General features: G+C 40.7%; 1 protein-coding gene across 1 annotated transcript; it reads left to right on the top strand.

The window, feature by feature from the left end:
- The first annotated feature begins 542 nt into the window (after positions 1-542).
- On the top strand, positions 543-21,377 carry CDH17 (cadherin 17). Its single transcript, XM_062568555.1, has 16 exons — positions 543-638; positions 1,279-1,416; positions 2,975-3,113; positions 3,965-4,123; positions 4,818-5,017; positions 6,699-6,830; positions 7,778-7,928; positions 8,622-8,837; positions 10,086-10,162; positions 11,623-11,814; positions 12,946-13,190; positions 15,335-15,465; positions 16,741-16,977; positions 18,753-18,869; positions 18,974-19,090; positions 21,128-21,377. Exons 1-16 carry the CDS (start codon positions 543-545, stop codon positions 21,238-21,240), a joined length of 2,460 nt encoding a protein of 819 aa, XP_062424539.1. The 3' UTR covers positions 21,241-21,377.
- The last annotated feature ends 332 nt before the right edge of the window (positions 21,378-21,709 follow it).

Here is a 21,709-nt window from a genome sequence, read left to right on the forward strand (position 1 = left end):
GTAGGGCAGGGGACCTAGGGATGCACAGTTTTTCCACAAAATAATGCACGGCCACGTTTGGTTTTACTGAAGAAATTGCAAAGGGTACAGCCCCAATTTCTCCCAATCCCCAGACCACTGTTTGGGGTGTTGGGTCATCTGACACACTTGTGGCCACAGGATTGTGCAGCTCTTAGATGGGGTGTGGCTGATCCTGCTGGGGGCAGAGGTGGTATTCAGAAATGCTTTTATGGGCTTCCTCTTGCTCTCAATCTACCCTCAGCTCTTTGATGCATGTTTTTGCTCCTCAGGATAGATAAAATCACATTCATTTATGTAGAGGTTTATAAAAGGGCAGGACCTACATGTTTGTTTTGAAATCAAATTAAGATGGTTATACATTTAAGAGCCAGGAGAGGCTCAGTGTAGGCTAGCAAGTATCTCTTCCATTATGCTACACCAAAATAATCCATGATAGCCTCTGTGAGGGAGGATTGCTGTTCGTGCTTGATGACACTAAACCCCTTCCACCAATTTCCTCCACTCCATCTCTCACATAGGCTATGTGCCAGAATTTCGGGAACCTACATCTAACTGGACCTCTGAAGGACATGAATTTCTCTGTTCCAGAGGGATCTGGAGTGCGCCTCATATACCAGGTAATCAGTGTGTCTTACTATCCATTCAGATCAAAAATCTCATACTTTTCGCACTCATCTCATAGACAGTGTGGCTGACTGTGTTGGTGGGACAGTCTCCAGAGATGATCTAAAATGAACTTTGACTTTCACAATCTGAGAATTCAAGTGTCTTCATCCAAAAAAATGAAGAAAACCCCTTCTGTCAAATGCATTTTAAGAGGGTATCCTAAAACAGGGGTTATCACAATCAGCAGTCCTAGAGAATGGACTTCCATGTAACTTGTGTCACCATTTTCTTTAGGCTCTGTGGTTCCTTTCCCAAAATCATAATCACAGAAGGGCAGATCCAGCTCCCAGGCAAATGGAGGATGTGTGTCATTATTTTCCATTCCAGTGCTCAGACAAACTCCTGTTTTAGGCAGACATTTCCTGTGGAGGAGAAACCACAGCTCAGATTTCCTGCAGCATTCAGGAAATAATGTGAAAACTCCTCTATTGAGGACCAGAAAAGGGCAGCTTTGAGCAGACTCTGAGCATATCATTCCTCCAGCCAAACACACTGTTGGCAATAAATTTTAAAAGACACAAAAACATTAAATTCTTTAAATTATTTGTGAAAAAGGCATTGAGTTTTCCTCTGATTTTCCCCCCTCTCCAGTTCACATCTGAGCCACCTGCTGTGAGTTTCAGAGCGACTGGTGAAAAAGACGGAATACTCGACGTCACGCCGGAGACGGGAGTCCTGTACCTCAATGGGTCTCTAGACTGGGAGAACAAAACAAAGTACAGCCTGCAGGTGAAAACTCAGTAAAAAACAGGAAGAGATAGTTATTCATGTTTACTCTTTCTTTTTGGAAAAACTTGAAAATAGTGGAAAACTGTGCTGACATTTCAAATTGTTTCTTACCTCTCCGTTTACAGCTACCTTCTCCATTTCTAATGCTGTTAACCTAATGATGGCTGTGGAGTGTGAGCAGTTAGAACATGAGGGTGCTCTTTAGCCTAGAAAGGTTACGTTGAGAACAAAATTTACCCTGATCTGAAAACTAATTCTGTAATTGGATATAAGGAGAAAACTTGATAGGAAGTGAAATGATTGATCTGGCACCATGAATGAGACCTTCTCAACATCGCTGAAGACTGGTGGTGCGAACCCCAGGGTTGGAATGTAAAAATAAATGATTATAAACTATTTAGGAAGATTATAATTTATTTGATGACAAATGATGTGACTAAATAACATTCAGACAGAGAGACACAGATCTAACCTCTGGCAGAAAACTGTTTGACAAACATCGGAGGCTATTAGAGGAAAGATCACTGTGTGTCTGTCCTGTCATTATGTTCTTTTCATAAGCATTTCACTGGGAGCGTTGTTGGGAGCAGGGTGGTGAGCAGGAGATCTCCTTGTCAGACTCAGTACAGCCTTGTGTGCTTGTTCTGTGTTAAAACTGGCACTGCCTTTTTCTGCAACACTGTCAACTGAGAAGAAAATAATCATGAAAGGGTCACTATCTGAAAAGGCAAAGTACACGGTGATGTTTTAGCTAGCCTTAGCTATCTTTTAAAGAACAAGATGCCAGGCACTTCAAGCTTAATGATTTCGTGTTCTCAGCTCTAAAGCACCCTTGGATTGGTAGTATTATAGAGCACAAATCTTTTAACCCTAGAAGTTGTTAACCCAAAACTTGGAAATCCTTTACAGATAAGAAGTGATGACAGAACTAAAAAGTGATGCTTGCTTAGGAAAGAACAGTCATGATTTGATCTATTATGTGCAAACAAAATAATGCCTGACAGACATAGCATATACTTAAAGAGCATTGTACGTTCTCTAAAAATCACACAAGGCTGAAAAATGAGAAGTCATATTGTTTGGAACAAAAATATTATCAGAACTAAGAATTAAATGTTCCTAACAAACAGTTGGATCAGCTTGTTTTTGCAGCTGATATTTACAATAGCACACTCAAGTCCTCTATATCATGTTGGGGTTTCTCCTTGTTCTTTAGAAACTATTTATTTCTATTTAAAGAAAAGCATGAGGTCTAATTGCGCAAGAGTCCCAGTAGTCTGCTGAGACTGGAGGTCAGAAATAGCTTTCTGAAAAATATCAGCCAAAGCAGGGGTAGATTATTCTGTGCTGTTGGCATTATATACTGCGATGAACTATTGTCAGTGAACTACTTGAGTGAATTTGTCCTTGTGGATGGAGCCACACAGGGATGGCTCTCCTCAGATTTGCATCACAGTAAGAATGACTTGATGTTTGCCATCCTGATTGATTTAGATCCTTTAAACTCAAATGTATGTATTTGAAAATGTTTCTTTGTTTCTCCTTTTTCCAACTCAAGGTGGAAAGTCTGGATGAAAAGGGACAGCGAGTGAAAGGTCCATACACTGTTATAATTTTTGTTGAGGATATCAATGACAACCCACCAGAATTTGATCAGCTAAAGTACACTGGAGTAGTGAGGCAGAACTCCCGTCCAGGTAATTGTCATAATAATTAAGTATTATAGTTAATAAGAAGTGAAATAAAATGCAAGTGTAGCTATGTGGCGTGAGTTTACTGTGACTGATGCTTCTCAGAATCAGACAGTCTTAAATTATGGGCTGCAGTAACCCTGTCCAGAAGAGCAATACAAGATCCACATCCTGGAAATGAAATAAGTAGTTGGCCAACTATTACCACTATGACTATGGAGTCAAGAAGAAATTTTTGCTAAAGAATGAACATGTAGGGCCCCATGGAGCCAGAAAATCATTCTGTATTTTTTCAGTATATTCTTCAACTCCGTCCAAGTCAAAAAGGTTTTGAATGTTGCATGGATCAACAAAGGACAAAAAATCATTTATGTAGCCATGGGTCTCTGTTTTCCCCATTATCTTCCACTGTGCAATGGCAGTGTGTGATTGTTTGTATGACTGTTTCTTTAATCCCAACTGTGTCACAATAGCGAGGCACTTTGCTCAAGGTGCTTTTGATTGAACTAATTTGTATAAGGACTGTAAAGCGGCCTGAAGGAATGAGAGATGCCAGTGGCATACAGTCCCTGTGCTGGCCTTCTTTGGCTGGTGGATAGCTCTCTCAGTTGATTCTGTCACCTCTGCGTCTGCTAGTCTTTGCCTCTAGTGTGACTCTACTGAGCAAGGCTGGTGGAAGGGTGACCTGGAAGTACACAGGCAATGTAACCTCCACATAAAGCATGGCTTGCCATGAGTAATACGTTGTGGAAAAAAACAGCAGCTCCCTAGGAGCTGCCTTCCCAGCTCCACTCAGTTGGTCTTCCTGTTGAGATTTCAGTCTCCTCTTATCACACCTCCTTCTCTAATCTGAACAGGGAAGCCCTTCATGTATGTCCATGCCACCGACCGTGATGATCCTTCAACTCCTCATGCACAGCTGACTTACAGCATTTTCCACCATTTTCCCAACCCTTATTCGAAAATGCTTTTCCAGATCAACAATGTAACTGGAGCAATCTCACCGAGTATTACAGGTATGTAAAATGATCTTGTATGTTTGTCAAAAAATAAGCATGAATTCCTTGTGTGCATAGGAACATGGAGACAACCGTTATGATGTCAAATTTTGAGTAAAAGTAGTCTATGGGACATGCTATACTGTGGCCCTGCTTCTGGACAGTTTGTTCATGTTTCCTACCAAATTCAAGAGAAGTTAGCAGAGCTGGACATTGGGATCTGAAAGGACAATGAGACATGATGTAAATCCTTTTGCCCTCTGGAATGTGCAGTCAGATCTTAGGGTAAATTCTGTTCCTTGAAATCAAGAAAACCAAATGCAGTAGCATGAAAAACGTGGAGAAAATTGGGCCAGCCACATGTTTTTATCTAAACTGCAATGACGTAAATAAGCAGGCTCTTCAGCTGGCCTGGACTAATGCTTAAAGAAAAGAACGAGACCTGTTCAGTGATGCACGACAAAAGAGACTGCAGCCCAGAGACGTCCTGAGGTTAGCCAGGACCAGTGGAGTGGCTATGTCCACACGATGCAGCGCTGCATCATTCAGAAAAGGGAGAGAAAACAGCTTGCTGAGATTCAGCACAGAGGGCCGGCTAAGGAGCAAGCCTGGAGCAGATGCAGAAGCAAGGTGCATATATGGGACGATGGGTCAGATGAGTGTGTAGATGTCCGCAACCATTTCACTTTTGGCTCTTTGTTCCATTCTCTAGGCTCCTATTACTTAGATCCCAAAAAGCAGGACACCTTCACTCTTGTGGTCACTGTGAAGGACATGGCAGGGATGACAACAAACGCTTTCACCAATAGTGCTGACGTGGTCATCACTGTGAAGGAGAGTCTGTGGAAGGCACCTCCCACCATCCACATCCAAGAGAACTCCACCCAGGACCACCCTGTCAGAATCACCCAGGTAGGGCCTGGAGCTGCAACAGTGATGGCTGGCAGCTTGGCTGTGCTCCTGGCATATCTCCTGAGCAGCATTGAATCATCTTCTCCCGATGAAGGGTGAAGATGCACTCACTGCACTCAACATCGAGCTCTGCAGGAGCTCTGCCTGGCCTGGATCTGAGTGAAAAGGGACTTTGGCACCTCTGAATTCTGTTCCATGTGGCATCCTCTGGAAATGATCAGTAGTGCAGGTCTCATTAACCCATCTTTAGTATGAAAGTAATGGCTCAAATGTGACTGAGATGCAGCCTAAATCAATATAAATATCAGACTGACTAGGCACTGCCCTTCGGTTTAGAGAGGCTGTTGGCATTGTCCATACATGAGAACATGATATGAAATGGACAATTTTTTTACGGCTTAACAACTGGAAGAAAATAGGTACTTTTCAAGGCTGTTTGGCACAATATGAAAGATAAAGGTGAGGACATATCGAATTAATTAGTTTAGGAATTTAAGCAGAGCTTTGAAATGTACTAGCCTGGTGGAAAATTTCAGTAGGACAGTAATAGGTGATACTTCCTGTGACAGTAAATGTGTTAGCCCAGTTTCCTTGCCTGAGGACTTGCCCTTATGTAGGTGTCCCAGAGAGAGGAAAGCCACGTGCTACTTCTGTTGGGAGGTGTGTTGCTGCCTGCCGGAGGCAGGACAAGCAGCATGTCCTGCTATACACAGCGCAGTTGTGTGCCTCCGCAGGTGTGCTACAGTTCTCTCTTGCTGGGTTTCTTGGTAGTCCCAGCCTTGCTGTAACCAAATGCTTTGGATGAATCAAGAGCTAACTTTAAGGTCATTTTGATGTTACCTTCTTCCACCAACAAAAGAGGCAGTAAGGGGACCAGCTACATTGAAACCCTGGTGTGATCAGTTCCTTACCTTCAGAGACATCTGCTGTGGCCAGTTTTGTGTGATATATCACACCTGCTATATTAAAAGGACCTAAATGCCCTATTTCAGTTCCCTGAATTCCCATACTGTTATTTACCACTGACACTTCACAGTGCAAATGCAAAATATTTTGCCTTTAATTGCACAGTAAAAGTGATGTAGACAGCAGTAAATATTGACTAACAGGCAAACATCCTTTCAGAAGTATCTGACTTTATATTTGCTGCATTTCTTTTTAAATCTAAACACCCCACATCCTTTGTCACAGGCTTTGATGAGTGTAAATAGCATGCACACACACATATGTGCAGATAGGTACTAGATATTTCCTTTGATATTCCACATTTGTGAGCTTGCTAAACCAAAATCAAGAGACATGAATAGATAGTTTAAGAAAATGGACTAAATTATTGTCAAAACATTCAAATCGTAATAATATTTCCCTTTCCTGTATCACCTTTTATCTGCACATCTCAGAATTCTTTCATACAATGGTAAATGTTAGGGCCTATCTAGGACAGCTGAAGAAACTGAGGTAGAAAGGCTTTGCTGGAATAGTTTGGTGAATAGATGTGGATTATCAGTCTGGTTTCCTGAGGTCTGCTTTCAGCACTGTCTAACCATTAATTTTCTCATTTATAACTTAAAGAGAAGCTAATAGGAAAGCAATCTTTTCTGTTTGTGGCCCACAAATGATTCTTGCTAAATCGCAGCCTACAATTCTGACTTCCTATTTTGACTTACTTTTTTGTTTTTAGGTGCACTCAAATGAACCAGATGTAATATATGAGCTTTTTGAAAAAGAACAGCTGCCCAAGCTCCCATTTTCTGTCGATCAGAACGGAGTTATTTATGTGACTGAGCCACTGGACAGGGAAAAAAAAGATGCTGTAAGTAAACATAAACCTAATTGACAGGAGAGACCATAGCAGGAAGCTGACCTGGTGTGTGAGCAAATAAAAGCAAGCTAGAGAGGATAGAGGAAAAAAGGAAAGAAAAGCTTGATTTCTTGTCATTTCTGTATGGAAAAGAATGGCTTAATAGACACAAAAACACATTCATCTACTACACTGTTAACGGTCTTCAGCTTCTACTTAACAATACTTCTCTGTGTGGTAGCAATCACTATCCACTGCATATTTGGAGCGCAACATGGAGCTTGCCATGGCAAAGCTAAAGGTATTTGAGCTGTGGCGTAGCTGGCAGCAGGAGCTTTGGATGTTTCAAATTGTCCTAATCTACTCCAGCATATAGATCACAGGGATCTCTCCAAAACAGAGAAAGCCAAGAGCTCACCAGGTGCTGTGACCGAGTCCTGGTGCTTGCTTTCTGCTTCTTGGTACATTCCTACCTGTGACCTTCCTGTGCCAGGTTAAGCTGTAACCACGTGTGTACATGTGCATTTTGTTAATTAAAGGAGTTTAAGTTGCAGTTGTAACTGCAAAGTTACTCCAGAGTTTCTCTTCTGGGGTCTTTTAGACAGAAAACCCTCTGTCCCGTCTTACTCTTGGAGGAAATTTGAGAACAGAGAGGCCAAGCTATGCTGGAGAAACCCCATCTTCGTATGTGACAGATTCATCTATGAAATGACAAAACTGAGTTCCTGCCTTTCTGGCGGTTTTGAAAAGACTAATTTCACAGGGCAGTGAGGTATTCAGGCCTTTTCAGTTCTTTAGAGAATCCAGCTCATAAGCAGTAAGATGTCGTGGAGTATCTCTGAAGTAAACAATGAAGGATATTTTGTTGTACACATCTTGTGTCCATAGTTATCAATTCAAATATAAAATACTGTCATTCTGGAAATGCAACACATCTAATGGCAAGGTTCTCATTGCAGTATTCATTCTTTGTGATCACAAAAGACAAAGAAGGAGAACTGGTGGACAAGCCTCTGAAGATTTCTGTTGAAGTGGAAGACATAAACGACAATCCTCCCGTGTGCCAGAAGGCTCTCACTGTCTTTGAAGTTCAAGAGAATGAAGGTGCAGGTAAGAAAACAGGCCCTACTCTTTTATTTACATCATTTTGGTCCTGTTATTGTTTCCAGCTGGACACAAATGAGGCTAAAAATTCTGATCCCACGTAGTCTTCTGGAGGAAAGTTTTCTAGTGCAAATAGCCCCTTTATTTTCACTTTGATAATTCATGTGAAAAGGATGTCAACAACCTAAGAATGGCTGACCACAAACCAGTATTTAAAAAAATGTTTCATTTCAAATATAAAATTGCTCTGTACCACAACAAGAGTTTTGTACAACTGTTTAGACTGTAAAAAGAAAAATATCCCTCTATTATCAGTGGAAAAAATGTTGTTCTAAATAGCATGAGCCCCTTTTCCCAAATCCAGGTGCTCCTTCACAATAATTCCTTTTGACTTCACTAGACCATTACTGAAATCTGTCCCTAAGTGCTCAAGGCTAAAGTGATCTGCTGTGATCACTTTTGATCAAAACACACAGCGTTGTCCTATGGACTGCCCAAGCCCAAAACAGTTGGCTGGGATGCTACAGGAAAAGCTCCCCAAAAGTTGAATGATTGTGTGCATTATAATGTTTGCCACGCACTTGTATTTTTATTGTGACTTCTACTGTTTGCATTGGTATCACTGTCATCAATGTGTGCCTCTATGGGGAGATGGGACTACTGCATTATCTAAATAACTCAATCTTTCCTTTGTTGCAGGAAGTAATATTGGAACTGTGTCTGCTACGGACATGGATGAGAAAGACACCCTGAATTCTCGTCTGCAGTACAGAATTGAGAGCCAGGTTCCGGCAGTTCCTGCAAGTGATCTCTTCTTTATTCAGCAAGACACTGGGAAACTGCAGTTAATTAACCGTTCGTTAAACAAGCGTATTGCTTCCAATTATTCCTTGAAGGTGTTGGTGACAGATGTAGGTATGTTCAGCCTGTTAAACACCAGAAAAACTTTGTTCACCCTGACATCCCCAGTGTTTATTGCCCAAGGAGTTACAGGAATTGTGAAGGATGTATTAAAGAGAGTAGCAGCACTGAGCTGTTTTTCTCTGGAAGTGTACTTTCTTGTTCTAGAGATGCAAGTAGGTTAATAAATGGAAAACTACAAGCTCTAGGGCAGAGCACAGGAAAACTGGGTGGGCAGTTTGCTAACAAATACTCTTCAGTAAAAGATTTCCTTCTATAAGGCTAAAAACAGAAGTGATCATATGATTTAGGGTTTATATACCATTTCCCCCTAAAATCTTTAAAAGGCCTCACAAAAATAAAAAAGGAGAAATTAAATGCAGCTGCACAGAGAGTCCAGATAATGTATTTTAAAAGATTAAGAACTTAAATTCATCTTCAAAAATAACCTTGCCCATCATGCAAGATCCTTAATGATTCACTAAATGGAAAGGGAATCAAACTCCATGCTAAAGGTTAAAGTAAGTTTTATACTGGAATTCTTATAGCTAGACAAAATTTATTCTTTGGCAGGAACTGGCATGTAAATAATGGAGTCATGTATCACTTAAAAAATAGTGTCACTGAAACAGATGATATGAAAACCTTTGAGGTGGAGAAGGTGGTGATTTGTTTTGGATGCTTATTTGGACTTCATCCAAATGGTTTTGCTTAGGATATTCCCTAAGTTTCAGTTCATGAAGCACATGCGGAAAATACAAAGCCCAGATATGTCTGATCAGATAGAGCAGACTTGCAGATCCCTTCCTTATGGGCACCTCTGCTTAGGAAAAACTGTTAGATTTACATGGATCTTAGGTTCAAGTTCTGCTTTAACAAAAAAGATGGTGTTGTCTGATGGTCCACTGAGAGGAGAAGATAGAATAACATCTTGGGGTTTACTTTTTGACATGCAAAAGTCACACTGAGAGACCAAAGATAATTCATAGGTGTCTTCTCCTCAGTAAAAGGGTATAGTGGAAAACAAGAGGGAAATGAAAAGAAACAAGGTGAGCAATGTTGAGGGAACTCAGAAAATGAACGAAAAGAGAGATAGTGAATTTCTCACTGACTACAAAATACTGGAGATCGTGTTACAACAGCAGGGTTTTTCTAGGGTCAGGTGATTTGGCAATGTTCACTGCACTGTGAATCCTTCTGGAGCAAAGTTGTTTTTTCTGCAGGAGTCATGCTCTGATGTTATTTTATTCTCTTTCCGTGCAGCATTCCAAACAATCTGTGATGTGCAAATACATGTCATTGACATCAATGATCAGATTCCCATCTTTGAAAAATCAGATGTGAGTATTTTGATGTCCCTAGCAAACTTTTACTAAACATTTGAGTCTATATTCAATGTCTCCTGAAATTAATGGGAATCCATCTCTTAAGAACAGGTAACAAAACAATCCACTGGTGAAAATAAAAGCAAGAGGTGTTTCCATAACACCTGCTTATAAGGCCTGCCTAGTCAGTAAACAGTGGGACAAACTCATAGTTAATTCTGAAGTATAAGCTAATTTGCTCAGTGGAAAAATATGTGTAAAGAAAGAAATGGTTCTATTAAAGCAGATTGTTCCAGAAATGTAAGTTCTAGAAGGGAAGGGATGGGAAAAAAAGGCTTTACAATTGATTAAAATGTTTGGGGGGGGGGGGGGGGGGACAACCAAACCTAGCGTAGCTTCTCTCAAGTTCTCTTCCAAACACAGTATTAATGTAGCCAATAAACAGCAGAAGGTGAAATGTGCTTCTATCTGAATGAAAATCAAATGGCTATTTTCTTTAAACAAAAACAGTGACCCATTGATCTATGCCCAAATGTATGCCTGCTGGCCCATGTTTCAGGTGAGAGTTTTAGGCTCTTGCCTCTTACTTTGCTGAAGGTGCTGAAGTCTGTCAGAGAGACCTGCAGACCTACAGTGAATTCCATTAGTTGGCCTAAGTCTCACTTTAGACATTGCAGTGGGTACGGCGGGTCCCAAACATTTCCACATTGCCTGAGGAAGCTACAAGTAGGCTTCCACTCCAGATGTAGTCACTTCTACTGAGTGTCTAAGCTCCCGTGCACTTGTAGGCAATACTGGCAGTGTGGTCGGGAGATCGAATGTCGCACTGATCAAATGTAGGTGTCCTCTCTTGGGGAAGCTGAATTGTTTTTTGGGCTTGACTGACTGCATTGATCGTCCCTCTGCTGACTATAAAGGGAGCTTCAACATGTGCAGACTGTCAGCCCATGTAGCAGGCTGTCAACCTTCTCACGAGATCTCAATCCAGGTCACGATCTCAAAACCAAACTGCTCGGTCAGGGCACACATCAATGCAATAAATGGAGTTGGGCTGCCAGAATGACAGTGGGTTATGGTACATGGAACAATTGAACATTTAGCAGTCTCAGTGGCTAGGGCTTTCACAGGGACAGAAGAGACCTAGGTGCTATCCCTACTGGGGGGAAATTTGGAAAAAGGGATAAAGCAGTTTGCAGAGACTGTAGAGTCCAGCTTGCAGCCCTGCACTTCCCTGGGCAGCAAGGTACCTCAGCTCTCCTGCTATCAGGTACTTCATTAATGCTTTTGTACATCTCTCCTTAACCTTGTTACATCTCTGCTGTGAAATGGAGCCAGTGCTTCTCTACCTCACAGGACTGCTGTGGGTTGAAATGCCGTAAGGCTTGTGGGTCATGAGCCTGTTCTAATATTGAAGTTCTTATCCCCAGATGGTGCTCAATGTGTCATGTTTCAATGATCTCTCTTTCTCTCCTCAGTATCAGAATGTGACTGTTGCAGAAGATCTCCCAGTAGGAACAGTGATACTAGAAATTCAAGCTACTGATGCAGATGAGCCTCTCACAGGGAGTTCTTACATTGTTTACGAAGTTAAGGAAGGAGATCCGAACAAAACGTTCATCATAGCCACAGATCTAGAAACAAACCGAGGATTCATCAAGATTAACAAGGTGAAGAGATATGGTTTAGTCTTTTCATTTCTATCATTTCATTTCATTTGTCGTATACAGTAGCTATACTGGTGATCATTTGTAGACTGACATGCATTATTTGAATGATTTCACAGCAGTCTCTCTTGAAAACAGAAAGCCAGCTAAGCACTGCCATATCCTGTGGTCCCAGTGAGGAACAGTCACAGTGCAGAGCCTCCTGCTTGATGGTGCTCTGGGCCCTTAGTGGCTTTTGCAATGGGAGGTGCAGATGACTGGCTTGCCTCCGCTCCAGAACAAAGAGGCAGTTTGTCCCTGTGGAGGCAAACATTAACAGAGATAAAGTGAAGATCGATGTGCGCTGCAGCAGACAATAAATCACACATTCTGAGCATTGTGATCAAAAATATCAGGAATATTCTCCATTACATTTATGAATTTCAATGCCAAAGGTGTTCTCCCTTTGAAATGAACCTTCTCAAAGGCACTTGTAATTATGGGCCCCCAAAAATTATCATTCATTTTCTAAGTAGTGACATACTTTTGCATGGAGTTCACCTGCAGCCAGCCAGGCCAAGGGCAGACTGGCAGATGTGCTGAACCTCAGGGTAATTTTTTCCTGAGGAGGCGACTGTGAGAAACTCCATGGTGTTTTACACCCTCACATGGCTTTTGTCAACCAGAAGTCACCAAGGCCTTCTTGTACAGGAACTATAAATACTGTTGCTGTAAACAGGATATACTTATTAAACTTTGTCAGGTAGGTGGCAACATTATTTGGAAATGCAGTTGCTGAGGGAGCCTCTGAATGGGCATACGATTTCATTTAGATTCATTCTTCCATTCATTTGCTCTTGACAGGTCTCCCTTATTTCACCTGAATTTGAGATACAATCTCTTCCTTGGGAAGAGGAGGATTTTAGCCTTGCATCTTTTGGTTTGCCATGGAGGGAAGGGCAGGGGAAGCTCTTTTTCAGTTCAGCAGCAGCACTGAGGGCACTCTGACATTGTGCATCGAGCCCCACCGTGGGTCAGACGTTGACAGATGTGTTAGAGATGCCAAAATGAGAAGTTCCTCTGCCTGTCTGTCTAGGCTTTGCTAAAACAAACACTGGGACAGCTCTTTAAAGCACATTTTTCTAATTTATCCAGGCTCTCGATTTTGAAACAACACAAGTGTACAACCTGGTGATCAATGCCACAAACCCTGAACCTTTGGTGCCAGGAGTGCAGTATAACTCAAGCTCCATCGCGGTCTTCAAAGTTTTTCTAACAGATGTGGATGAACCGCCTGTTTTCAGCAGAGAAACTTATATAGGAGAAGCATTTGAAAATATTCCTGTCAATACCCTGGTCATGACAGTGGAAGCCTATGATCCTGAGGGGGATACTGTACGGTAAAAAAAAAAAAAAGACTATGATTTATTGATTATAGTCAGGATTTAGTGTGGTTGTTATTATCAGTGTTAATCCAGGCCTCACTGTGGATATCCAGTTAAAATTTTGAGATGGGGTAGGGCTTAGAAAATTTTTGTAATAAAGGGACAAGGAAATCATACCTGGTATTTGGCATACAGGAAAAGAAAAGACGTTTTAACAAAGTTGTCTATTTCTCATCTAATAGTACAAAGTGGTAGGTAAAGCTCGGTGGTGGCCTGGGACTTAACCTGAAATAAACTGCTGGGAAGTGCTTTCAAAATCATCTTTATGTATTGAAAGAAGCATGACCTAGTTGGACCCTTGAACCAAGAAACTGAAATTGAAAAAAGGCCAATATATTTCTCCAACGTAAAGGTAGAGCTGGTTTGAGAATAACAGAGTTTCCAAATCCATACTACCAAATAGCTTTAACAATGAATGAGGTATGTACAGAATACTCGTAGGAATCAGTAGGACCACGGCTGCGTTTCGTGTTACTCAGGTAACAGCACAGGGTTTGTATCCAGCAAAACACACAACTTAGAAAGAAGCTCAAGTCAATATTTGATAATTCATTCATTTTCTTTTAAACTAAGTCTTCTCTACATAACTGCCAAAGAATAAAAGGCCTGCTTCCAGCATGGATGCCAAGATACACTGGCAAGTCCACGCATATGATTGTGAGTGGGATACTAGAAGCCCCAAGGTGATGCATCCAGGTGACTCGAGGCTGTGTCGTGTGGTCAGATCACCTCGAGATCCTGTCAGGTCATGATCTGTGCATCATGCTGTGCTGCACGATGTACATGTGTCTTTTATCTTAGTGACCGACAGACGAATTGTTTGTGGTTCTTGCTGCACGATTCCCAGCTAGAATGCTGAAAAGGTCAATCCAAACCATATTGAACAATCCCTGAAATTTTACTTAACTTCAGCAAAACACCAAGCAGTTAATGGAGTTGCGGGGTCTGACTCTTAGGCCTCCCGTGGAATTCTGTTCCCAAGGGGATTTCATCTGTCTCTTTACTTTCCCCTAAATGTTGGGAACATAGCATGTTTGGCCTTCTGTCAAGCTGGTTTGAAAGTGAGCCACATAGTCCATAAGCTCTGGGGAACGATGACAAAAACAGCTGACAGGAATTCATGTTTACATAAACCACATTTCTACTAAAAAAGTAGGTTAAAAGAAATAAAATCAATAGTATAAAAATAAAAGACATATAAGCACGTTAGCATGCTGTTTTTAATGCAACCTGTACTGAAAGAATGAAAGTGTTGAATGGAAAGGTTGGGTCACATATACTCAATGTCTGTGTTTTAACTCGGTCGTATGTTCATCGTTAAATCCGTATATGTGAATACCCTGAGACCTCGTTTTTTAAAAATAACATAATGGCAGGTGGGCAGGTTTAGCTCAGTTGGTTAGAGTGTGGTGCTGCTAATGCGAAGGTCGTGGGTTCAATCCCCGCATGGGCTATGCGGAGAGTTGCACTAGATGATCTCCAGAGGTCGCTTCCAACCTTACCATCCTATGATTACATTGATGTGGTGGAGTTTAAAACGCTCGTTGCAAGGCTGCTGCTATGGTAATTACAGACTGCATCTAGATTGGCAGCAGATGACCGCTGCAGTATGTCTTGGGGTCCCTGTCCCGTGGTTGTCCAACACAGGGCCCTTGGCTGTGCGGCTGCCTCCACCCAGACTGGCCTTTGGCTTGTGCCACCATTGAAACCAAGACATGGGGGATGTGATGTTGAGGGAGGGACACTGGGTTAGGACAGTGGACACTCTTACCTGAAAGGTTGGTCTTCCCCAGTTAGGAGGAAGGCAGAGTTGCGATATGCATGGGATGCTTCTTTGGAGCAGCAGTGACATTCCTGGGGATCTACTCTCACTTTTTATTCTCTGAACTTAATCGTCACCAGAAACCAATGTTTTTGGCCTCTATTCTCTGTCTGTATCTCCTAGCTGGCTGTATTATCAGGACTTTTCCAAGAATGTTTTGAGTACAACTGTAATCAAACCGTTTGCCTGTAATCAGTGAAGAAGTACTTGCTTCGTCAAGATTTTTTTCCTGATTTGGAATAAAATATGTGATTTTTTTTCCTTTTCCTTTCCAAAGATACTCCTTAGAAGGAGATGTGAAGAAATGGCTGAGGATTGATTCATCCACTGGGGAGATATACACCGCTTCCCCGCTGGATCGAGAACAAGAACAAGCGTATGAAGTTCAGGTTGTTGCATCAGAGTCAAGTAAGTAAGGAAAGGACTGCGTATACACACAGTGGGATCCTCTGTCCTTGCTGCCTTATGAGCAACTACCGTACTTCTTGCAATACCATGCTTTCTTCAAGAAGACAGGGGCAGCAAAACTGAACTCATGAAAATACAGGAGCATGAGTTACACAAAATGGTCTCCTGGGCTGGGATCATCAGGTGCATTTGATGTAATACCATAGCCACATGATCTTATATAACTTTTGATGTATCCTTAGAAGGATTTATTCCTTAAGCATTTACTTTTTTTAAAAGATATCTTGATGTTACAGGTAATGAAGATTAAAGCAGCTTTTGTGAAATTAGCTATTGTATGTTATTATATTTGCTAGAGCAACACAGCGTACAGAGAAGGGCATAATTTCTTCGGTGATTTCAGTATTAACATTATCTACTGCATTTTTCCCTCTGTAGCTATAAAGATTTTAACCCTTCTTGTAGATATGTTTTGGTTTCCTGAAAACACCTGTCAAAAGTAATTTGTAATTTTTTATAGAATTTCATTTTATTATGAGTAACTCCCCTCCCACACATTAGTTAGTTTGAACCACATTAGAGTTCATAGTTCCAGTCACTGGGATCTTTCAGGTAGTCCATCTGAGGAGGATTTATGTTGAATAGAGGTTAAAAAAGCTGCTTGGTATTTGATTAAGGAATAAATCTAGTTTTCCTTTGTTAAACACAGATAACCAATAACACTGGCCATTGCTTTCTGGATATGATATATAAGGACGAAGTTACTGTATGTCAGGAAAAAGAATGCTTCCTCAAACATGGAGCTGGAGCGGGGCCATTCTTGGGGGACTGCGCAAAAGAAATGAACAGGAAGTTCTTGGTCCGCTTGCCTTGGGCCTGAGGCAGAACACTGATCTGCATTTCCTTCCTACAGAAGGGAGGAGAGGAGGATTTGGCGTTTCATACTTAGAAGAGTGCTCTAAAGAGAAAGTACTCTGATCATGGATGTGATCACTTACCAGAAACAATGGTTTAGGTGTCTCCCTTCATTTGTTAGTGTTCCGTAGTTACCAGGAGTTGGGGGTAAATAAACTCTATTATTTTATAAGTGATAATAGATACCATGAGTCCCTCAGGACCTCCTGAGACCTTGCCTCTGTGTCCTGCAGACAGATTACGGCTACCCATCGCATGTCTGATGGTGGGCCAGTACGCTTTTACTATAGCTGCAAATGCAACAGCTCAGACTATATGTCCACGATATGATGTATAAGTCTATTCTATTAAATTCTACAGATAGCGTAGCTCAGAAATCCAAAGCAACCTTCATAATGAACTTAAAGGATGTGAATGATAACCCTCCACGCTTAGCTATGGATTATATTCCGTTCTTCTGCCACCCGCTCAGTGAAGGAGAGAGAACACTGATTCAAGCCACTGATGATGATGAACAGAAGTTTTATTCAACGTTTACCTTTTCTCTTAAGGATGATATGAATACAAGAAATAATTGGGAAATCTCAAAAGTCAACAGTAAGTTGATAAACTTATACTTAAATGGATATGGCAGTCTCTAAGTAATTTGGGAAATATAAAGAAATACTGAATTCCTTTTCATTCTTACTAATATATGTCAAATATTTAATGCAGAAAATGTTTAGGTTGTTAAGAATTTACATGCATTTTAGTATGCATTTATGTGAACACCTAAGTCATTTTTTTTTGAGCGATAACATTTAGCATGTTAGCATGGTAAAATTTCACCAGCATTTAGGAGAAGAGAAACATATGTGCCTAAATGAGTATAAGTCACTTCTGATAAAAAAATAGAGCAGCTTGCAAATTGTCTGTTACAGACATTTCTTGCACAAAGGGAGGTCACAACTAGCATTTCCAAAGTGGTCTTTGCTAGGAACTGAGATGTTCAATATATCCATAATAGATGTGGTGGACAGTGAGCAGTGAGGAGGCAAAGTTCATTGATAATATGAAGTTATCTGAGAAGGAACCAAGTGTGAAGAATTACAAGTGGTCTTTGTGAGACTGAGAGACTGAACAATAAAAGGGCAGATTAAATTTGGTGTGAATACACATAAAGTGATACATATGAACGATCCCCTCTCTGGTAAATTCACATAGGAAATAATGGGTTCTGAGCTGACCATTACAAGACAGGAGCGATACTATAGCCTAATGATAAGTAGTTCCTTGAAAATGTCACATAAAATCATCAGGAGTGTTCAGAAAAATCAAATCAAATATTAGGAATTATTAGGAAAAGACCAGAGAAGAAACAGACATTGTCATTATGTCCTTGTGTAAATCCATGGTTTGTTCACATCTTGAACGCTGGTCCCTCAGTCTCAAAAAGATACATTAGAGCTAGAAAAAGTTTAAGAGAGGACAACAAGGACGATCAGAGTTATGGAATAGCCTCATATAAGGAAGTATGTGGAAGCAGCAAAGTAAGCTTCAGGCTTGGAGGTAGCGGGGAAGAATATGGTCTGTAAAATCATAAGTACAGAACAGCCAGGGGTTGGTCATTCATCCTCTTTTGCAATGCACTGACTTGGGAACCTCAAATGAAGCTTGTGAGAGTTACTTTCTGTGCAATCCAAAAGAGTGTGTAGTTGACCATGGAGCTGCTTGCCACAGGGTGTTGTGGATGTAGAAAGTTTCCAAAAATTCAAAGGGAGATTGGACAAGATTGTGGAAGAGAAATCCGCTTATGTTTGCTAAATGGACAGACGTTACATCTGGCTTAGCCCCTGAGCTGAAAGTGTTTAGAGAGTATTAAGAGAAAATAAAATATATGCTGGCTTTTCTTGTAATCACCACTTATTCTGGAGGCAATGGACTGGTCTAGATGGACCTTTGGTCTGATCCAAATAGCTGTTATGTTCTTCCTATGCTATGTTTAAAAGGATCTCACAGTGTAAGCACACTAGAAAGATGATCTAACATATTAAGTTATCTTAGGAACAATTTAAATCAATTATGATTTATGAGAGTGTGGGATCATATTTTTAGTTTAGGTGTGATGACATTGGTGTAGCACTCCTCAAGATTATCGAGAAATTAAGAAGGAAATTCTCTGGCCATATTAGGCAGGAGGCCAGACTAGGCATTTGGGTGATCCCTCTGACTTAATGTCCAACCAGTGAGGCCTGGGGAGATACAGCGAAAGAGGAGAACTACCAGAATGTGCAAAGCAGCCTTAAGAGACCTCGGTCACAGGGCATTGCAGCTGAATGTCTAGCTAAATTTCTTCCTTGTGCTGACACAAATGTCACATTTCCTACGTTCAGGTACTCATGCTTATCTTTCTCCAAAACATACTAACTTTGAAGAGAAGGTCTATAATGTTCCAGTAATAATTAATGACAACGGAAGACCACCTTTGGAAGGAGAAATAAATCTTGAAGGTATGCCATGCACAGTTGTTAATTTCAAGAGAATATTAATATATATGAATAGTGAAAATGAGGTATTAAAATTCTCATTAATTTCATGGCATTTCTTTTTGCAGTAAACATCTGCAAGTGTTCAAGCGAAAGGTCATGTTTTATAGAGGTACAACGTGAGCACTCCTGGCCAACTGCAGGTCAGGCAATTGGGATTATTCTTGGGGTATTGCTCATCATTGGTAAGTAACTTTCTCCTGGTTGATAAGAGGCTAATCCTACCAAGTGTGAAGTTGCTGCTGCGCTTACGGCAATGATTCATTCCTTCTGTAAAGAGATGTCATGAGTGTTACAGAGTAAATGAAAAGAGAAGATCTCTATCCTTGGAGATACTCAAAATCTGACTGCACACAGCTGGGCAACCTGCTCTAGGTGACCGTACTTTGAGCAAGGGGGTTGGACTAGATGATCTCCAGAGGCCTCTTCCAACCTCAATTATTCTATGATTCTATGAAAAGGCAAAAGGCTGCATTTGTAGTAATATCTTTGTTGCTACCTACCACCTTTTGCCTGTCAGGGAATGGACTGAACTCAGGAACAGTGAAAACTCTGGGTTTTCAGATTACAGTGAAAATAGTGAAGCATCCAAGGATGTTTTGCTGTTTACCATCTGTAAATTTCCATTAAATTCCTAAACATAGCTTAGAAATTATGATTTTACTCACCCACTTCAACTTCTTAAGTTTCCATTTTCCAGTGAGAGAACTGCTTTGAGCTATGGGCAACTGGTGTTTGTATGAACAAAGCGTGATTATATTATTAAATGGTAATGAACTGAATTACATTCTTATAGGCATGAGCTGATGCAACTTTGACAAATAGCTTAATACTTTTTCCAAAACAAGAGAAAATCTTGTTTGGCATTCTTTTATAAATGTAAGAGCAAAGCAATCAGGACTGTTTTGACTGTTGATGGGCTCCAGTCCCTAAGGAATTCAGTGTGCAGTCCCATGTGATTTTTGAATGTGGTGGTCACAAGCAACAGACTGGGAGACTGTGAGTCACCTGTGAAGAGGGGAGAGTGTGTGGGAGATACATGGAAAAAATCAAAGAAAAGGAATAAAATACATCACAGACCTTGTATTCAAAAGAGGCAGCTGAAATTAGAGGATAAAAGGGAAAACTCCTGAGAACTTATGTAAGTTACTTCATTTCTAAAAGAAAAGAGAAGGAATCCCTGAGAGTAAGTACCTAAAAAGACAAAGCTAACACTTTGTGCTGACTTTCTTGGTGTAAATCCCTAAGGCAAGAGAAAGGGCTGATGCGTATGTGATGCATATGTGTTTGTCTTTTGAAGATAAAACATGAAAAAGTTCCAATTCAAAGATCTAAAATGGCAGAAGCCATACTTGGACCACGCAGTCGACAAAGAAAATCCCTCAAAGAGGTCTAGAAAGACTTTAAAAAACCTGGGAAGGTTATGAACTTTGAGTTTGACTTTGAAACTCAGAAGATAGGACCATAAAACCAGGCATTTTCTGGAGACCAAGGCTAGAACGGACTCCCCAAGGAACTAAGGACTGTGCCAGGTCTCAGCCCTTTCCCTTTCCAGAGCAAGGCATCTGTGAGCTGATTTTCCTTAAGAGAAGTGCAGAGCATAGGCACTGGAAAACAAAATCCAACAAAATAAAGAACAATTCCAAATCCTCAGCCAGGCCAGGACACCACACACTTCTTTTACTAAAAAAAACTTCCCCTCTCTTGTATGGTGTTTTTCTCATGTATGAGAAAACGGGAGAATAAACATCATATGGTGGATATTAGGCAGGTTGCTTGATGCACTACTCAGATAGTACAAGGATGAATGTAAAGTAAGAACAACTAGTGAATAGAACAAATATTCAGACAAATGAATAGGGGAGGGGGAGTACATGAGCACTTCCATATATGTTACAACTATTTTACAGTATATTTTACTGGAACAAGGAGATGTTGAAATTGAAAGAAAATCCAACATTGATAAAGAGGAAATAAGTTTACATACTGTATAACAAGTTCATCATGATTTTAAAAGTACTAAATGTGTGCGTGTGTGTGTGTATATATATATATACACACACATATATATATATATATATATAAAAACAATATATACAAGCAATTTGTTTGATATAAAGCAATGTGACAATTACAGTGGGAGTGCTAGCTCCTTTGCTAAAATGCCTTTTTAGAAAGTTTTCTCCGCCCTTTCCTGACCCCCTGTTACCTCTGTTTTTCAGGTTCCATTATAGGCGGTGTGTTTTTTCACATGAAATACAAACAGAAAGATAAAAAGAAGAGCCATCAGGAAGATGTAAAGGATCAGGCTGAACTCTATAATCTGACTAAATGACTGTTTATTTCATCAAGAGAAAAAATGACGTTTGGGCTGGGAAGAAGTGACCTTTGTAGCTCCCAAAGCCCAGAAGCATATTACCATGAACTGAGGGTATGAACATGCAAAAGCAAGCTCCCATGGTTTTGTCCTCAGTTTGTAGCTAATATTATTCAGTCACAAGACCAAAACCATCTATAAACTTCAGCAGCAGCCATTAATAAAAATATCAGCTTTGGCAAGTGTTAACTCACGATGACACCAAATGCTGAGCTCCTGCAAGGATCAGTGCGTGGGACCAGTTTTCTTTGTTTGGCAGCTAAAGTAAATGTGAACTTTCCAGAGGACTACATTTTATCTGGCTCTTTGCCTCTTCATGCATCCACATCTATGGCTATTTTCATCTCAATGAGGTACTGAATAGCAGAAAGTGTAGTAAAGTCCACGGCTGCATTGAAGATGTCCCACGAAGTAGGAGGAATCCTTC

This window comes from Rhea pennata, chromosome 2 (assembly GCF_028389875.1).
Source record: "Rhea pennata isolate bPtePen1 chromosome 2, bPtePen1.pri, whole genome shotgun sequence".
Classification (NCBI taxonomy): Eukaryota; Metazoa; Chordata; class Aves; order Rheiformes; family Rheidae; genus Rhea; species Rhea pennata.

Coding starts and splice junctions, on each gene's coding strand:
- CDH17 (XM_062568555.1), top strand. CDS start 543: ATGTGCCAGAATTTCGGGAACCTACATCTAACTGGACCTCTGAAGGAC. Junction 5,018..6,698: donor ACCCTGTCAGAATCACCCAG/GTAGGGCCTGGA, acceptor TTTTGTTTTTAG/GTGCACTCAAATGAACCAGA. Junction 13,191..15,334: donor CCTGAGGGGGATACTGTACG/GTAAAAAAAAAA, acceptor TCCTTTCCAAAG/ATACTCCTTAGAAGGAGATG.